We start from the raw sequence: 21,221 nt of genomic DNA on the forward strand, positions 1-21,221 counted from the left end.
TAACTTACTTCTTAGAAATATTGGAAAACATGTCCACGTTGCCCGTTAAGCTAACAATACAGTCCTTCCGATGCTATGTACGATTTTATTAATGTATTTATTAACTGATTATTTGAAGCGCACTGTGTAATGTAAATGCATTGAGCCATTCACTACCTACTATCGTGTTATTCTAGGTTTCGTTTAAAGGAAGTATCTTAATTTCATTTAAACAGAAATAGCTTTTTGCTGATTTGTGTTCATCAAATACACGCAATTTGTATGAAAACAGGCCGAAGAAGCAGTTTTAAATAATATAAATAATGGATGTGTTAGCATTGGATCTATGTGGAAAAATATTTTCTGACTGTGTTGAAAGACCAAACATACCGTTATATTACGTGTTGGACTATGAGCCGTATAAACTGGCTCTTGGCAAAATAACGCCACAAACATTTTCCCACGGAAGCATAAAACAGTGGCTTAAGAAAAAGAGCACTTTTATATCTTTTAAAGACACTTTGATCGATATGATTCGTTTTCATAAGATGAATTTGAATATTGAGGCAATCAGTGAAAGTGACTGGATGACTTATATTCCTGAGAATGTGGAAATAGCGCTTTATGTCAAAGATGTGATACGAGGTGGTGGCCAAGAACTTCAATATAATTGGTTTCCAGTCTTAGAGAAGGATAATAAACAAAATCTTATTCTGCTTACGTTGATGCAATTCTTCATTTAGAACTGTTAGAGACGCTTATTGAAAAGCATGATATCAATTTGTAAAACGATGTTGAAAAATAAAATACGATAAAGGAATACGATTTTTTTTATTTGTGTACACCAATACGTCAACCAAAGATTCATCGTTTCTGTCAAAACAAATTCAAATTTATGGGTTTTATAACACAAAGGTATATTAATGTTCTTCAAATAACAAGAAAGATCTTCTCCGACTGAAATAAATAAAAAAGAAGTAATTTCAACGCTTTTGATTAAAACCATTCAAACTTTTACAGATATGTATCAATATAGAATTAGCTTGCGCATTTTGTCAACCATGAATGTCCAGTTACAGAAATACGGTTCATTAAAATATTACAGAAAGCTGTTTAGCGATCCTAAATTCAAACTATTTACTTGTTTCTTATATAAATTTTGCATGAAAAGAAAATAAGTTGAAAATACTTTTAACATTAACGACCCAAAATATATCGCTACATTAGAACGAACAGGTTCTATATAGATCTATCTGATATTTAGACCGACACTATTTTTTATATTATTTTTTTTTAGTATCATTTAACTACACATGCATATGTAACTCTATAAAAATCTGGGCTATAATTCAAATTTCGTTACAGATATATTGATAGAACGACACAGTTGTATCTTCATGTTCAAGTAAATGCGTTTATATGGAAACTGTAAATGATGTATATGAACGAAGGTAAAAGACCATATTGGATAAAAAGTTCCTTGTTGGAGGAGTCTGCCCTGAATTGTTAGGTAAAAGGTTCTACTTGATAGATCTCTTCTTCCTCCGTGTGGTGATCACTCTTTCTACTTTTAAACTGAAGTTTCTCCGTCATTTTTGCCAGTGAGAAAAAAAAATGTCTACGTGTTAGTTTATTTACGTATTCGTCTATTTTAAGCATGCGTGCTGCGTTAGAACGCTTCTGGCTACCCTCAAAACGCTTCTCCTCCAGGCGGGATTGATTGTTTTTCATGCGAGATTCTCGATAGTCTTTACATTTCACTTGTAACATGAACATGTCTATAATGCTCGTGCATACATGTCCAAAACCTTTCATTTCCGTCTCCCAGGCAAACAACAGCTTTTCAGTTTCCAAGTACAATTACATGGTTCTATAAATGACAATCTTCGTTTTTAAACTTCGTAGATGGGTTGATCAATTTTTCTACTTTTAAACTGAAGTTCCTCCGTCATTTTCGCCAGTGAGGAAAGAAAATTGTCAACATGTTAGTTAATTTACGTGTTCGTTTATTTTTAGCATGCGTGCTGCGTTAGAATGCTTCTGGCTGCCCTCAAAACGTTTCTCCTCCAGGCGGGATTGTTTTTCATGCGAGATTCTCGATAGTCTTTACATTTCACTTGTAACATGAACATGTCTATAATGCTCGTGCATACATGTCCAAAACCTTTCATTTCCGTCCCCCAGTCAAACAACAGCTTTTCGTCGTCAATACCGTCTATGATATCGCCATAATAAGTAAACAGCTTACTTACTCTCTTCTGAGTACAAATTTTGTTATCGATATAAGCGTCTTTGGCTTGCACGCTCGGTTTATTATTCAAACAAGTATGATCCCTTTGTGACAGCCAACCTTTGCTACACCCGAGACAAGTGTGATGAAATGCGACAGATTCTAGCGTATCTACGACGTACCTAGCATACTTTAATTGTAAAGAGAACTCGAGTATACACACACTTTGGTGTTGTCGAGACAAAACATTTGCTTCGTCCATTATAATATACGTTCGTATTTTAAATTAAGAGATAAATAGTTATTTATATACTACACAGCCTCAAAAAATGTTAAATCCCGTTAAATTATATAGTGTAAAAAATCGAGTTTTTGTTGCATTCTGGTAAGTTTTTGTCAATGTCGATCGATTTTTCGTATTAATCGAGTCAGTTTTTGTAAACTCTCAGGAAGTTTTTGTGTTCTCCGACTGAAATAATAAAGTACTTTCAACGCTTTGATTAAAACCACTCAAAGTTTTAGTTTACAAACGTCGGTGTTATTCTTCACAATTAAAGTAACAACAATAGAGGTATGTATCATCCTATAATGGAATGCCACGTGTTGTCTTTCTACAATAGAGATAAGTCTTTGTTACTCCGCTGACTCTTTTTAACTTAATTCCGATTGTCAGATTAAATATTAAGACGGGCTAATAGTTTTCTTCAGTTTTAGTAATTTATGCTAATTTATAAAGGAGGAGATGTTTAATGTGACTTTTATGATAATTTCTTCTTCTTTATACATAATCTCTTTGGCAGAAATGACAGAAATTAAAGTAAGTTTGATAGAAGACTTTCCTTCTTTATGATACAATCATTGAGACATTGAATTAACTTGTTATAAAATTGTCTAGTATAACGCGTTAAAACCTTTGGTATCTGGTTATAATGATCTTCCCCTGAATAACGAGGAAGGTCTTCTCCGTCTGAAATAATAAAAGTACTTTCAACGCTTTGATTACAACCAGCCACCGTTTTAGTTTTACAATTTTAAGAACATTAATTTTAACGTACCTTTAAATTACTTCAGTACGTTTAGCGCTTTGATTTTTAACGTATAACATTTTCAGTTAATTTAGTACCCTTCAACGCTTTTATTATTTAACTTTTCGTTTTGTTTTTATAATACTAATACATAATTTCGTTCTACAGAAACAACTTTATAATGTTTTTTACTTATGTTTACACTTTTCTCCCATATATATCGGGTTAACGTTACAATAGAGGTAGTGTATTATCCTATATATATAGAATGCCACTTACTGTTTTTTACAATAGAGATTAGTTTTACGTTACTCCGGTGGCAGGTTTTACTTTAAACCCGATTGTCAACGACTGCGCATTAAAGTGGATTAAGTATCTTAGAATAAAAGCAAATAAAACAAAAATCCGTGTATAAGTAAAATTGAATATAAAAACAAAACATTAATTGTTTGACCCTCTGGATGTTTCCGTATTATTGTACGAATCTGAGATATTGGGTATCTATAATCATAAATCTTTGTATATTATAGGTCTTTGATTGCACTCATCCGGAATCGGGTTTCAAGGGACCCCACAGTCATTTCACTGTAATCCCCAGACTGGAATGGAACAGATTAACTGCGTTTGAATGTTGTTATTCATGAGTATAATTTTCTTGATATATGCAAAAGTGATTAAGAAATGTGCACTTAAACTTTGCCAGTATAGCGATTTAATGGCAAATTATATATACTGCTGTTAATGTAAGGGCTTTTGTATTTTGCATAAAAACTTTTTTTTTGTTTGTTGTCGGATTTTGAAAAGTAAGGTATCATTTTGTAGATAAATTCCTGATCTATTGCATGATATTTTTCATTTTTTCTATCTTTAATAAAACACGAGATATTTGCAAACGTGACTTTGTGAGATTTGACCCATCTGCCGCGTGAGTTGGTAAGATTTAGAAAAGCTGCATTTCTTTGTATATTATAGGTCTTTGATTACACTCATCCAGAATCGGGTTTCAAGGGGGCCCCGCAGTCATTTCACTGTAATCCCCAGACTGAAATGGAGCAGATTAACCGCGTTTGAATGCTGTTACTCATGAGTATAATTTTCTTAATATATATGCAAAAGTGTTCAATTTAATGTTCTGTTCATAAATGCTTATTTGATAAGGTTAAACGTTGTACCAGAGGGTTTTATAGCCCATGTTTTAATATGAATCGGTACATAAGTAGTTAATTATTAGTCTGTGACTAAAACTTCTGTTAGGTGGCTTAATGTCCGTCCTCCAGAACGTCCGTCTAATTGTTTCAATAAGTGTACAAAAAGTGGATAATGCAATACCTTCAATTTGTTTAACTATCATTACTTTATTAAATATAAAAACATCAAGTGATTATACACGCCATTTTGTTTCTGCCTAGTAATGCGAATGTAAGAAACTATATCCTGAAATGACTTAAACAGCACAATGGCAGGTCATTGTAACTTGCTATTCTGATAAGCGGTACGTCATTTAATTTGTGAATTTTTTGTGCCTTGTCATGAGAAAACTTTAATAAAACAGCTCCTGCAATTAATTGAAAAGCAATAGAGGCAGATCAGTTAGGAACCTTTGCTTACAGATGGGTACACACTTAAGACATTTGACCATTCCTGTGGGAAAATTATACAATTTTGATAAAGGATCATGCGATGATTTTAAAAATATTTTTGTTGTATATAGACAGAGAATATTGAGAAGATAGTGACTATTGAGGATCTTAAATACCCGCCTGTGTAACACAAGTTGATTGGGCTTTTTTTTCCTATCCGACGGACAGTGTGGGATGAAAAAAAAAAACAACAAGGATTCCAACAATATTCGTTCTATCATTATAATCCTGTAAATCTTTTGCTTATATTGCACTTATTTGCCCATAAATGCCGGTGTTATTCCTTACGATTAACGTTACAATAGAGGTAGTGTATCATCCTACAATAGAATGTTACTTATTGTTTTATTTTTTCTACAATAGAGATTAGTTTTCGGTACTTCGGTGGCGTTTTTTACTTTAATCCCGATTGTCGACGATTGCGCATTGAAGGGGATTAAGTATCATAGAATAAAAGCAAATAAAACAAAACCCCTTGTATTTATAAAACTGAATATGAAAACAAAACTTTTACTGTTTGTCTATCTGGATGTTTCCTTATTATTGTACGGATCTGAAATATTGGGTATCTATAGTCATAAAGTTTTTGTTAAACTACATCTAAGATTTTGCAAATATGCATGAGGGGACCGGAAACAAACGCCGACTTGTGCAGTTTATGGTGAATTAGGAAGATTTCCGTTGTCTACTATAGCCATAGAAAGATCAATAAAGTGTCGGTTGAAAATAATGAAAAATATGTACATGGAAAGTCAAATGTTTACTTTTCTGATGAAGCAGCCAAAGACTTGAATGTTATTTACAAAGTGGAAAATATTAGTGAATTTATTGTTTGTGATTACCGCCCTTTATCGCTATAACTAAAAAGTTCATGTGTGATATTGAAGGTAGAGATTTTCTGTTCGTGTAATTATGTATAACATCTAAACAGACATTTGCTTTATCTGATTTTTAAACATTTAACTTTCAAATTAATTTTTTAAATGCTCCGGTTGACTGGATATTGTTGAAGACTAAGCGCATATGTTTGTGCTCTGTATCATAGTCATAAAATGAAAAGAAAAAGATATAATCATTGCATTTGTAAAACCGGCTGCGGGTGTTATTTTCAGTCACTTAAAATAATGGGAAATAAATAAGATAATGATAAACGTGCAAATAATAATAAAGTAAAATGCGCTTATCGCTTTCGTTTATATTATACAGAATATTCCGTTTTGTATTTTTTTTTCTAATTTTTAAATAATTTTTAAGACCGCGCTGTCTTCACACAAATCAGAACTGAAAATGAAATTAAGAACGGTCGTAGATAATTTTAATATCCCTAAAATGAATCATAGTGGATAACATTACTTTGTTAGCATTGTATAAGGTGACGTATAACTTTATTATAATGGAACAAAGGGTCGCAGCACCTTAGGTTGTAGTTTAGACAATTTTGCCAGAATTAAACATATTCTATATTATTGCTATATAGATCTTGAATTCGGACCACACTCCACAACGATTACGCATTGAAGGGGATTAAGCCGGATTAGGGATTATGTCGGTTTAGGAATTAAGTCGGATTAAAATGTCCCGCTGCCCCATTGCACCATTGCCCCAATGCCCCAACTCTCCGAAACGCCTCGTTATATACTACTAATGAGACAGAATTCATACCTCAACATTGAAAAAATAAGGTCGAATGCTGTGTTTCTGTTTTGAATTTTGCTTACTTCATTTAAAAATGACCTTAGGGCAGACGTAAAACCTACCTAATTTTCTTCCACAATATATAATCTAAGAGTGAAAGCAAAATAGAGAACTTTCACCGCATGTAACTCAATATTTTTAAAGATGTGTAACTTTACCCCTTCTGTGTAAGTAATAAATTCACTTTGAACACCAAGAAATCGCTTATAAAATTGATCTTTTTCCATTTTTGTACAAGAAATCAGTAATAAGTCTTGAAAGAAGTAAAAACTTACGAGAAAAAAAGGAAAATAAGGAGAAAAAAAATTTGGTCCCAGTAGGGCTTGAACCTACGCCCCCCTAAGAATTGCGATAAAAGTAGGTTTATAGTAGGAATTGAATACTCTTCAAGAAGGAGGTTCTCTATTAGTGATCTAATACCTTAAAATCATTCATTTTGGACCAGATAAAACAAATATATGAAAGTGAGATTTATATAAATAGAAAATAATAGAAATATCAAAATATCACCGAGGAAGAAGGAAATTATCTCGTTTTGGAAGCATCAGATAAAGTCAGATAAAGTTACTTTCTTAAAAGGAACCATCTTTCCAAAATTCGTCAATGGAAAATACATCAAAATGCAAACGGAGGTGATTGTGCTGTCATGGTATTGATTCGCAAGAACAATATACCGCAAAAGAATATACCTATTTTAGTGTTTGGTACTGGCATTACCACTGGATTATATTACAATGGAAACATTGTAAAAAATGCAGATATACATCTGCTACTTGAAACGGAAGTTTCGACATATTTCAAAACTTCGGATGCATTGAAGTTAGTAAGAAATCTTACAGAAATAAAAAAAGCTTTGTCACTGGACGACGTGTTTGTGAGCGGCTTTATTTATAAGCACAAGCACTGCATGGATATTTTGGAAGAACAAACCTGTTGATTCATATTTTAATATTTGTAGTTGCGTGGGGATCCTTCTAAAGAATAAATCCCATAAAATCAACAGTGATTACTATTGAAAGTAGATGTAGTCAGTAGGGTAATGAAAATATTTGCGATAAGCTTATCCGTGGATGTTAATATGCCGTTGCAGACTGACAGCTAGATTTAAAGGGAAAGGCAATGTTGCTTTGATGGGATTTCTTTAATCATTTAAAAAAGTGAAAGAATTTTCAAAAATCGACTTATAAATGAGAAAGTTATGAGCATTTAAATATTTGATAAAAATAGCAGCCATTTTGTTTCCATGGCAACAAAAACAAACAAAATGGCGGATTTATTAAATTTCTAGACGCATATTTGAACTGTATTTACTTATTTACATAAAATAATTTCTCTAGTTTTTCCAGCTATAATGAAAGAAACTACCATGTTTTACATCTTACACTCAAGAAACATATAATATTAATCTATTTAAAAGGTTATTTGCTAAATAAATAAACCCTGTCCGCATTTGACCTGTTCCATTTCGTCAGATGACTTAATTATTATTTTAATCACGACAGTTTCAGGTGCAATTATTAACCATTTCTAAGACCAGAAGAGTTCTATTTTTCCAATGCATCCATGGTCAGAAGGAAAAAAATTGACCCTGGTTCCCACTTCTTAATCGATGCGACTTTTATCCCGAAAAGATATTGCTAATTTGTTCATCCCTTATGACGCAATGTGGTCAGAATCTTTCAGTTGTATAGCTACGGTCAAGTATTTTTCAACAAGTAAGAACCTAGTGCAACAGCTGCTAGGATTGTCCATGCATAAAACTATATCTTAACGGTTAGAAATGTTTATAGATTGGTATGAATGACATCCCAAAGTCTTAAAATGGGTAACGTGATGCACATTGTCAAACGCTTTTACACGCAATAGTCAAATCTGGCATATTTACATGTCTTGTTAGTCAATTTTATGTAATGTTTTATGTATTGTTTTATGTTATGTATGTAAATGGATGAGACAATAATAAACAAATATAATATAAAAAAATATCATAACTATAACTATTCATTTGTCTAAAAAGTGTTGTTTTGTTTGCTCAATACATTGTTTGTGGAATGTTTACAAAATATCAAATCAGAAAGTAATAAAGATGACTAGACGATCTAAAAAGCGATTAACCTGGCTAATGTATCTTAAAATTGACAACTACTATATATATTGAATTTGTTAAATTTTGAAAGTTGTAAGTAATACCTCAAAAACAATACGATTAGAAACATCGTCAAAATAAAGGCAGACCAATCAAATTATCTTCAAATGAAGTTTAGACTATATATTTTGCTCTGTACAGATGTAAGCTAAAATAAAAAGCACAGTACATCTAAAACAAACGTAGAGTGTAGTTTGTGGCAAACTTTGGCAACGTATGCATTAAAAATGATATAACTGTAAATAACATGGTTCATATATAACATCCAAAAGCAAAATTCAAGTCCTTTTCTGGGACGTTTCAATGACTTTTTAAGAATTTGCCTTACTGTTTTTCTCATATTTTTCAAACTTCTGCACCTTTTGTTAATTGTAATTTTAAAAGTATAGTGATTTTATTATAGCTCGATTGTTAGCTTTGAGCTTTAATTTCTATAATTTAAGATATGGTCTGTAGTTTGTATCTGCTCGTACCATTGTATGTTCGAGACCCCACACGAGACTTTTTTGCTCCTCTGAAACATTCTTATCAATCAAAGGTACCTCTGGTGTGTGAGAATCCTCTGAAACTGAAATAATCTTACAGGGTCAGGACGTAAAGTGGTTGCACACTTGGTTCAAGCGAGCGAAATGGTTGCAAACTTACAAAATGGCGGATATTTTCTGAAATCATCGCGTGTTCGCTTGTTTTTGTTTTGTTTTTTTTATCAGGTAAGTGGGTTTCCATGGTATTTTGAACTCTATAGATATGTGCATGCATCAGTTCTATGTCTACCCAAAGATGCTTTCAATGTAATTTAGATTGGTAACGTTGAAATGGCATGTATAGAGCAATCTCGCCACCTCCTGCAAAAAAACGAGATCTCGTTACGGAAGTGGCGCTTTCTCCACGCGCCATTTGTATGCGAAAGCAATTATTCATCGGTAAAATAATTATCACCGTATGACCACGCTTCTTTCGATGGCAAAAAACCCCTGTACTTCGTGTCTTAAGACCATTTCTCATTAAACTAATTTTGTTTTAGAAGCTAACATGTATTTTAAATGTAGTTTTAAAGGTACAAATTGTAACTGCATGCTCGCCGATGTTTGTTTTTAGTAAGATAACGCCGAATCACGCTCTGACACGAGCTCACGCGAGATTACAGCCAGTTGCCATTCTGTGTATTTTATACTTCTTTGGTCTACCTCACACTCGGTTTTGCGTTTCAGCATTGTAGATTTCGAATTCTCGAAGTTATTGAAGTTATAAAATGGTCATGTCTATGTTTTGATATTTGAATTGCGTCGTTTCTTGCCGTTTTTAATATTCACATGAAACAACAAACTTCCAGGATACATGTTTTGTTCATAAAAACTGTTTTTCGTAAAATATTAGTACATGTAGTTTTGACAGAAAAAAACTCAGTTATCATACAACAGTGATGTAATAACATAATGACATAAATGTCTTTATGATACGTTACATAACCTTAAATGATGTCTGTCATTTTATGTATAATATACCCTGTTGTACTATAATAAGATATTTTGTCAAATGCAGATCCCTAATTCAAAGGTCAACATTACACCAACGATTATTTATTGTTATATTACACAAGATTTATATAGCGCCCTTTTCATGATAAACACGTTCAATGGAGCTTTACATAGCACAAAGACAGCCGCCTAGGGCGCCAAAATCATCCTCTACTATAGTAGTAAGATTCATTAACATTTACACTGTCGTCGTATGAGGCAGACGTGTTTTCTTTGCTCTTGAATCTTACCCTCTTGTTACTGTAATATGTAACTAGAGTTAATAAAGTGATGTTCTGTTCTGTTCTGTTCATAATAACTTTGTTATCTGTGTTGAGATTGTGCTGAAAATTGGATATAGTAGAGACACAGAGCGATCTGACAGAGGTCTGTCCGGCTAACTTAACCTAGCTCTTTGCGAATACTAGTAGACAGTATGGTTCTTTAACGTACCCGATGCCTCGTCTTTCCTGGGAAGAACTAGTCCTGGCCTCTTAGTTAGGTAGGAGACACTCAAGAACATTTCAGAGATTTCCAGTGCCTGGACCGGGATTCGGACCCCGGACCTCTGGTTTGACAGTCAAGTGCGTCACCACTAGACCACCGGGCCACCTACAGATAAAAGATGTTATCTCATTTTTCTTGTCTTGTTTATACCTTTTATATGCATAGAAGGTTATTGAAATATCTTGGTTCAATTTTTCACTGTAGAAATGGAACGCAACATTTCATAATTAGAACATGAAATAAATATTTAAGATATTTTTTAAGTCCGTAAGTTTAGTACACTTATTCTACAGGTCAAATCCTGTCCACATTTTACCTGTTTCATTTCGTCAGATGATTTAATTATTATTTTAATCACGACAGTTTCAGTTGCAATTAGACCAGAAGTGTTCCGATTTTTTTATGCATCCATGGTCAGAAGGAAAAAACCTTGATCTTGGTTCCCATATCTTAATCGATGCGACTTTTATCACGAAAAGATATATTGCTAATTTGTTCACCCCTTATCACGCAATGTGGTCAGAATCTTTCAGTTGTATAGCTACGGTCATGTATTTTGCTACAAGTAAGATCCTAGTGCAACAGCTGCTAGGATTGTCCTTGCATAAAACTATATCTTAACGGTCAGAAATGTTTATAGATTGGTATGAATGACATCTCAAACGGGGTCTCTCGTCGTCCTAAAATGGGTAACGTGATGCACATTGTCAAACGCTTTTACACGCAATAGTCAAATCTGGTATATAGGTAGCCTATGGAGTCAATTTGCAGTGTGTATAACCAACTTCAGATTAAAATCTACCCATGGCCTTTAGTGGAAAAACGAATTATTCAGCTTATCTTATCCACTGGTAGAGTTCCAATTTGCATAAAAAGTTGTAATAATGGCCGTATGTTTCAACAATAAATGTTTTTGCAATACTTCTAGTTAAAACGTCCGCCGGAGCTTAAAGGACAAAGAAAGCCTGACAATAAGTTAATTTCAAGTAATCCGTTGCATGTCCGGCCGTGAATCAGGACCAACGGACAAGAACGGATGCGAGTCGGAAAAGTACAGCAAAGAACGCACCAGTAACGACCAAAACACATATTAACGGATTGCTACCTTACATCTAACGGACAAATTTGTCCGATGTCCTACGCTCTAAATTTTGAACATGCTCAATGGAATGAACATCGCCGGACAAAAAGCATAGGTACCGCATGAGTGAGAACCGGAAAAGAAACGCATGCGAACGGACACGAACTAGTGAGAGTGATAATAGAGAAAATCGTTCAGATAATTCTACAAGCAAATCACTGTGCATGTTTATTGAATGTAACCATACGCTAAATTTTTGATCGAGACCCAAGCGTCAAAATCAACAAGGCGTCTGAAATTCAATATGGCCGCCAATTTTCAAAGACTTCATTACAATGATTATTTAAGTAATATTTTATGTTGGAAGTAGGCAAAATGGGTTTTGATAATGAAATATTTATATCTACTTTTCGAAAAATTAAGATATTGAAAGCCTATATTCAAAATGGCCAACACAATTCAAGATGGCCGACATAATTTGGCCAAAAATCGAGATTTTTAAAATATGTAAGATATTTTGCCCATGTTTCATCTTTTGTTGAAAATCTTATTGAATAAAGTTCATAGACGTGAAATATAGTGCCCTGATATCATTTTAACACTAGATGTAGCTCGACTGACAGTTTTCAAAATTCAAAATGGCTGCCAAGATTCCCCGTCAGATTTTATACTCACTGAACATCCATTTGTTTCGTTGATATATTATGCCAGCATGCCTTGACGAGACGGTAAAATGATTACATTTTACTTTGAAAACTATCTCAAACTCTGAACAATTCCGATATAAGAAATGCTTGGCATCCAGCTTCTCCTTTCACTATCAAATTTAAAGATGGCGACGAAACACAGCGAAGCAATTGGCTCAATAAGAAAATGGTAAAGAAAAGGAGACAGAAAGAAAAAGAAGGAACCCGAAAGGGAAAGTTGAACAAGAACGAATATACAAGGGAATACCATGTTCTTTAATAGCAGTCACACTCATGTACTAAAGATAAACACACAACCACGATATAACATAGAAAAACGAACAAGCAACACATAAGAAAACAGTAGGGAACCGTTATAGACTCACAAGCATACAAACGCACCCACACAAGTAGGAAAAAACAATCGTGTACCGTCTTAGGGTTCCGGCTGCCAAAACAAAGGGGAGCCACGAAAACTTACTTAAAGTAAAGGGGGAGGGGATGCAAAAAGTAGCGTAAATGTAAGGGAAAGGATGTGGCAATAGGGGGAGTGAGGAGGGAAAACGCTTACAACAAACAAGAAAACATATGCAATCGGTGTTGTTATACCTTCTTGTCCTTCTGGATCAAGACGTCTCTTAAAGTTATATTATAATAGTTTTCCGCTTAAGCCATTGCTAGGGTCGTAAGAGTCCTGCGCATTTCATTACCTCTCATGTGAACAGACTGGATTCACAAAAGTCTGACTTTATTTGCTTGGTTGCGGTCTATACTTGCATAGGTTACAGGCCCGGGTCCAGAAATATTTGATTGGGAGGCACCAGTTTAGTGCGAAGTCATCACCGGCAAGGTGCATAGCGCCAAGATGGGGGAGGTACGAAACTGGGATACTCATCCCCTGTTGGGGGACACAGATGTTTCTCCCCAAGGAATATTTTGATATACAGGTATGAAATGGTGGCCTCTTCTGCATTTTCTGGTGTAAATTTTGAGGCACTGGGGAGAGTAACCTCATTTAAGCGGGGTCAGGGCCCCCTCCTCTCGGTAATTTTTGAAATACAGGTATGAAATGGTGGTCTCTGATGCACTGTTCGGTCTAGAATGTGACGTACTGTAGGTGTGTTCCAATCACTTTAAAGGGTAAGGGGGCTCTCCTCCTGGAAAAATTTGAAATATTGATATGAAATGGTGGTCTCTGGAGCCTTTTTTTAGAGGGGGGAGGGGGGTCTAAATTTGTCAGGAACTGGGATGGAGTGGGGCCTGGGTTACTCTTATAGACTTTATTAGACGTTTCAAAATAATTTATATATCTTCTGTATTATATTTTATCAGGCAAATATATATTTCTGACATCATGTTTTCTGTTACTTCTAAAAGCTTGATGGAATTTGATGACATTTTAATCTAACAAGATACTCAGTAGTAAGCTTCCAAGAGTGCTATTGCCAATGTATTAGGGTTAGTGTCCTCATCTATGACATTAACCTTGAAGCACAGCATTATATCATTATGATAAAGCATTTTGTAAGATTTCTTGGAATCCCAGTTATAACCGTGTGTTCTGAACGAATAGAATAAATAGCTAGCATACAATCGGGCTTTGCTATTTCTCTGTTGCTCCAATTCGGATCATGACATACATGATTCTTTACATAATACGTTTTATTAACTGCATGAATGATTACATACACTTCCGATATATGACTTGACCAATGATAGTAGTGGGTGTTTGATATTTTGAGACACTGAGGGTTGATCCAGAATTACGTAGACTCACATCATAACTCCAAAACGAAAAAAGATACTAAAATAATATCAAGAGGGCCAAGATGGTCCTAGGTCGCTCACCTGAGAAACACACCATAACAGTGTAAACATGTTTGACCTAGTGACTTCATGAAAACAAATATTCTGACCAATTTTCATTAAAATTGGACCAAAAAATGTGGTCTCAAACAAGAATTTTCTTTGATTTGACATAATGACCTAGTTTTTTTGGCAACATGTGACATAGATTTCATCAAGGCAGCCATTCTGACTAAATTTTTTGAAGTGTAAAATGCAGCCCCTATTGCATGCAAAATGTTTTTCTTTGATTTGACCAGGCGACCTAGTTTTTGACCCCAGACGACCCATATTCGTACCTGACCTAGATTTAATCTGGACAAACATTCTGATCAAATTTAATGAAGATCAGGTGTAAAATGTAGTCCCTGTTGCATACATAAAGTTTTTAATTGATCTGATGTAGTAACCTAGTTTTTGACCCAAGATTACCCATATTCAAACATGACCTCGGTGTCATCAAGGCAACCATTCTGACTTAATTTCATGAAGATCTGGTGCTAAATGCAGTCGCTATTGCATACACAATGTTTTTCTTTGATCTGACCTAGTAACCTAGTTTTTGACCCAAGATTACCCATATTCAAACATGACCTCGATGTCATCAAGGCAACCATTCTGACTTAATTTCATGAAGATCTGGTGCAAAATGCAGTCGCTATTGCATACACAATGCTTTTCTTTGATTTAACCTAGTGACCTAGTTTTTGACCCCAGATGACGTTTATTCGAAAGTGACCCAGATTTCATACAAGTAATCATTCTTGACTAAATTTTATGAACCTCAGTTGAAACTAAATTTCATCAAGGCAATCATTCTGACTAAATTTCATGAAGATCAATTGAAAAATACAGCTTCTATAGCATACACATGGTTTTTATTTGATTTGACCTAGTGACCTAGTTTTTGAACCCAGACGACCCATATTCAAACCTGACCTAGATTTCATCGAGACAATAATTCTGGCCAAATTTCATAAAGATCAGTTGAAAAATACAGCCTCTATCACATACACAAGGTTTTTCTTTGATTTGACATAGTGACCTAGTTTTTTACCCAAGATGAACCATTTTCGAACTCTGCCTAGATTTCATCAAGATTATCATTCTGACAAAATTTCATGAAGATCAGTTGAAAAATACAGCCTCTATCGCACACACAAGTTTTTTTTTTCATTTGACCTACTGACCTAGTTTTTGATCCCAGATGAACCATTCTCAAACTTGGACTACATTTCATCAAGGTTATAATTCTGACAAAAATTCAGGAAGATCAATTGAAAAAATACAGCCTCTATTGCATACACACGGTTTTTCTTTGATTTGTCCTACTGACCTAGTTTTTTTATCCCAGATGACCCATTTTCGAACTTGTCCTAGATTTTATCAAGGTAATAATTCTGACCAAATTTCATGAAGATCAATTGAAAAATACAGCCTCTATCACATACACAAGGTTTTTCTTTGATTTGACCTAGTGACCTAGTTTTTGACCCCAGATAAACCATTTTCAAAGTCGGCCTAAATTTCATGAAGGTAATCATTTTTACCAAAATTCATGAAGATCAGTTGAAAAATACAGCCTCTATTGCATACACAAGGTTTTTCATTGATTTGACCTTGTTTTTGACCCCAGATGACCTATTTTTTAAACTTTGCCTAGATTTCATCAAGGTAATCATTCTGGCAAAAATTCATGAAGATCAATTGAAAAATACAGGAACGAAACCAATAACAAACAATAATTATACTATTAAAAAGTTTTGTTCATGTTTTGCAGCAAAATACATAATGATTTTTTTTTTTTTTAATCTGCCTAAATTTAAAATCCTTCTAAGTAATTTGAAATAATAATAACATTTAATGAAAAGGTAACGCAACTTGAGTCAAGTATGCTACATTCTGATTTTTTCTTCAATGATGTGTTTTACAAAATACTGTCGTATGCAGTTCATTTACTCACAGATTCATTCAAATTATGTTAAAAATGATGTAGAAGTAATGTACATGTTGAGTGAATTTGCAGATTGTCAATTTACCCCACCCACCTAGCCTTGAATTTATTTCATAATAATGCCAAAATTTTATCTGTATTGCAGCTAAAACAATAAAAAAAAAACACAAATCAAATAAGACTATAAAACATTTTTAGTAATACTTGGTTTCTAAATCGTCTGGAAAAAGTCCAATGTGTTGATAAAAAACAATGACAATTTTCCACCCATTTTAACATTATAAATGTGCATATTTTATATAAAAATTGACATTTCCGGAAAAACCTTATTTGGGTATGTAGCCAAACATGTTTGCAAGATCAGTCAATACAAAAACAAGAAATAAACTTACTTTCCATATTCTAACACACTTTTTATAAAATTTGTGCAATTGTCATAAAGCTTGTTAGCCATGCGTCAGCCATCTTGAATTTTGGCCACCATATTAATTTTGAGGTTGGGGTCTCCATCAAATATTAAAGGCAATGTGTCAAACTATAATCATGCAAAGCGATTTGCTTGTAGACTTATCTGAACGATTCGGCCAATTTTGAGCTCCAAGCACTCAACTTAACGGATTGAAAATTTTGTTTAATATTGGACGTCTGTTAACGCTATACGGTGTAGAGTGACTGAGTCTATACATTTGAATATTCAGAAACATTATTAAATGATTCCACTGAAAAACAGCTTAACCGTGTGTATTTTTTGTTTCTTCATTGGCCTTTTGTCTATACACCATTTATTAGTAAAATACACCTAGCTTATTTTTATGCCCCGAAGGTGGGCATAATAAAATCACACTGCCCGTCTGTGCTTGCGTGTGTGCGTCCATGTAAATTTTTGTCCAGTTCATAACTATTCCATTCATGAAGGGATTTCGTAATTACTTGACAAAAATGTTCCCCATAATGAAACAGTGTGTCAGGCACAAGATCCAGACCACTAGCTCTAAGGTCAAGGTCACACTTAGAGGTTAAAGGTTACATGGTTTCTTGTCTGGTCCATAACTGCTCGATGAAGGGATTTTAGAATTACTTGGCATAAATGTTCCCTTTATTTTGAAATGACGTGTCATGTGCAAGACCCAACCCTTACCTCCAAGGTCAAGGTCACACATAGAAGTTAAAGGTAAACAGGGTCTGTTTCTTGTGCAGTCAATTACTCGGCCTTTCTTCAAGGGATTTTATGATTACTTGGCACTAATGTTCCATATAATGAGTTGATGTGTGCGCAAGACCCAGACCCTTAGCTCCAAGGTCATGGTAACCTTTAGAGAACTCAAAATGATTCATACCAAAATATTCTAGCACATTTTGTGCAGACAACTGTAGCATTCTTGGACATGCTTCGGGGGCATTTGTCACCATTAGTGAAGGCTTATGTTTCTGACTTGAAAGTGCAGTTTCCAGTTAAAATATAAATTTTTTTGTAAGGACGTGTTGCCTAGGAATTTATGTTTCTGCAAACAAAATACTGACGCTAACTGGACGTTCTGTTTGCTAATTAGAATCATTGACTGGACTATTTTTTTTCTAACATGAAGGTTGTTACAAGAAGCTTACAAGAACAAAGGAATTGGATAAAACTTGCATACATCTAGAAAAAGGTTACCAGATGATACTTTAAAGCAAGACATAAAAAATTAAATTTTAAAAATGACATTTTATTGACAAAGCTTTTAAACATAATTGTACATAGTTATCACAACTAAATGGACGGAATATCATAAAACGTGGACTGGATATCACAAAAGAATGGAATATCACAATTTCAAAAATAACAGTTCTCATGGAATGCATACTTACAAGATTTTTATAAAAGAATACTTGATCTATATATCATAATCAGCAGTTTAAAATTTCATGCATATCTCTTGTTTTTATCAGCAGTTGAACAATTCAGTGTAATTAACTTCTCAAGAAGGAAACTGACCTATATAATCATTTCTTACAGAACAACAAAAGTAAAATTACCATTATAACTATTTCAAACATATTCTTTTGAATACAAAGTCCATGTAACATGAAAGAAATACAAAGAAAAATGCGATAAAGTTTATTTCTTTTTCTTTTTTCCTTTCTTTCCCTTTTTCCCTTTCTTGCCTTTCTTTCCTTTTCCACCTTTACCTCCTCCCCCATCCTCGTCGTCACCCTGGGCTGCTTTCGCACGCTTCTTACCAAGTGGTGTTTTAGCATACCATGCCTGAAATAACATAAATACGGTCACCATTAACACATTAAACACAAAAGTGTACTGCTGAAAAAAAATCAAAATCATTTTGACTTTTACTTTTTATCTATGAAATAATAAGTGTGTGTTCTTCATACTGGTACATCTACCAAAATATTAATGTAATAAATGTTTTATGACAAAACAAACGCTTGATATATTATGGCCCCATCTGCAATGACATTTATTGAATGCAGGCAACCATGTTTCTTCAGAAAGACAGGAATATTAGAATTTGATCAATCATATTGCATAAAACTATCCAAAATATAGGAGTGCAATTTTGGCAGTTTTTTACAGATTGTGCTACATCATATCCAAAGTATATCAAATATACGACAATACATAATCACACCAGCTTTGCTGGGTCTTGCTAAAGATCAATCACCTTAACCTTTACCCTGCTAAATTTCTATAATGAACTTGTCCATCTTTCAGTATGGACAATGCCATTACCTGTTCAAAGGGGTGCTGACCAAAAAGATACTGACTAAATAGCAAACAGTGCAGATCTTGATCAGACTGCACAAATGTGCAGGCTGATTATGATCTATACTGGTTGTAAAGACAGAAACTATCATGTCCAGCATGATTAGCGTATAAAGGCAGATTTTATCAAGTCTACCATCACCTTTCATGACCTATTGCAACTTACTGTAAAATGTACCTCTTCAACTACTGTAGGCTTACTTATTTTAGCGGTGTACTAATAACAGCGCTTTTAGCGCTATCGCACGTGCGCTAATTCATGTCTGCGCATTAATTTGTCCAAACATTTTCATGTACATTTTCATTTGATGATGTTTTCTTTGAACTTTTGTAAATAAATACACTTGAGAGTTTGCACTAGTTACACTGCTTGCTAATATTTTAAGGTTTGTTTGATATTCCTGTTTATTGTTCATATTATTATTATAAATATATGATCATGCAAAATAAAATATTTAAGCTTGTAGTTTGTGTTTTTTCTCATTTGATCAAGCTGTTATCGATTTCCGTATCACCTTTGGGCATGTCCGTTGTTGCAGTTGCTCGTTTACGGAAAGGTGTGAACGTTTGTATTAAGACATAATGCATGTAGGACAAAGGGGATTCAATGATTAAAATGTGTGACAATCTCGTTTTATTTCAGCAGTTATAACTAGTATAGAGAATATAAAACATGCAGATTATTATAATTAAATACAAGAAGACAATACAGTTACGTAGGCAATATTATACTTTATATATACTGTACGTAAACATAAAGCTGCATCACATTTACTAGTAGTAACTAGTATTCACAAAAGTATAACACTAAAGTAAATAATTTCAAATAAATCATACTTTCTTTAGCCTGCTAACAGTGAAAAAATTTGATTTCATAATCAGTATGATGTATAATTACAGCAGGAACACATTACATAAAAATTGCCGATGGTTAAGTTTATTTCCGAACATCCTCATGAATCTCCGTAAATCTACAAGAGCCTCATCTCGGACAGCGATAAAATTAGAAATTAGCGGTCTCGCAAGAGCGCTAATTCACATCCATGCAATTATTAGATATTTCACCAAAAATTGCGTTTGTGCTAAATTTTTGCCACGCTAATAAATGTAAGCCTACAGTAATAACATTCTATACAAGAGCTGTCAGTGGACAGCACTCTCGACTATTCTCAGTGCTTGATAGTATAATACAAGAGGACCATGATGGTCCTGAATCGCTCACCTCTTTCCACATGATCCAGTTTTGAGTATGACGTCGTTTTTTCTATTATTTGACATAGTGACCTAGTGTCTGAGCTCATGTGACCCAGTTTTGAACTTGACCTAGATATTATCAAGATAAAATTTCTGACCAATTTTCATGAAGATCCATTGAAAAATATGGTCTCTAGAGAGGTCACAAGGTTTTTCTATTATTTGACCTATTGACCTAGTTTTTTAAGGCACGTGACCCAGTTTCAAACTTGACCTAGATATCATCAAGGTGAACATTCTGACCAATTTTCATGAAGATCCATTCAAGGGTATGGCCTCTAGAGAGGTCACAAGGTTTTTCTATTTCAAGACCTACCGACCTAGTTTTTGATCGCAGTTGACCCAGTTTCAAACTTGACCTAGATATCATCAAGATAAACATTCAGACCAACTTTCATACAGATCCCATGAAAAATATGGCCTCTAGAGAGGTCACAACGTTTTTTCATTATTTGACCTACTGACCTACTTTTTGATGGCACGTGACCCACTTTCTAATTTAATCTAGATATCATCAAGATAAACATTCTGACCAATTTTTATGGAGATCCATTCACAAGTATGGCCTCTAGAGAGGTCACAAGGTTTTTCTATTTTTAGACCTACTGACCTAGTTTTTCACCACACATGACGGTGAAGGTTTCATGAAATATATGGCCTCTAGAAAGGTCACAAGGTTTTTCTATTTTTAGACCTACTGACCTAGTTTTTGACCGCACATGACCCAGTTTCGAACTTGACCTAGATATCATCAAGGTGAACATTCTGACCAATTTTCATGAAGATCTTGTGAAATATATGGCCTCTAGAGAGGTCACAAGGTTTTTCTATTTTTAGACCTCCTGACCTAGTTTTGCACATGACCCAGTTTTGAACTTGACCTAGATATCATCAAGGTGAA

At 34.1% G+C, this 21,221-nt stretch overlaps 1 protein-coding gene across 1 annotated transcript in view; it reads right to left on the minus strand.

The window, feature by feature from the left end:
• Positions 1-17,990: 17,990 nt before the first annotated feature.
• LOC123530006 (dynein regulatory complex protein 11-like) overlaps positions 17,991-21,221 on the minus strand; it is a 29,365-nt gene continuing 26,134 nt past the window's right edge. The window contains exon 18 of the mRNA XM_045310688.2: positions 17,991-18,550. Within this exon, the coding sequence (XP_045166623.2) occupies positions 18,404-18,550 (147 nt within the window). The 3' untranslated portion in view covers positions 17,991-18,403. The remainder of the gene's footprint in view (positions 18,551-21,221) is intronic.

Source organism: Mercenaria mercenaria, chromosome 13 (genome assembly GCF_021730395.1).
Source record: "Mercenaria mercenaria strain notata chromosome 13, MADL_Memer_1, whole genome shotgun sequence".
NCBI classification, from domain to species: Eukaryota; Metazoa; Mollusca; class Bivalvia; order Venerida; family Veneridae; genus Mercenaria; species Mercenaria mercenaria.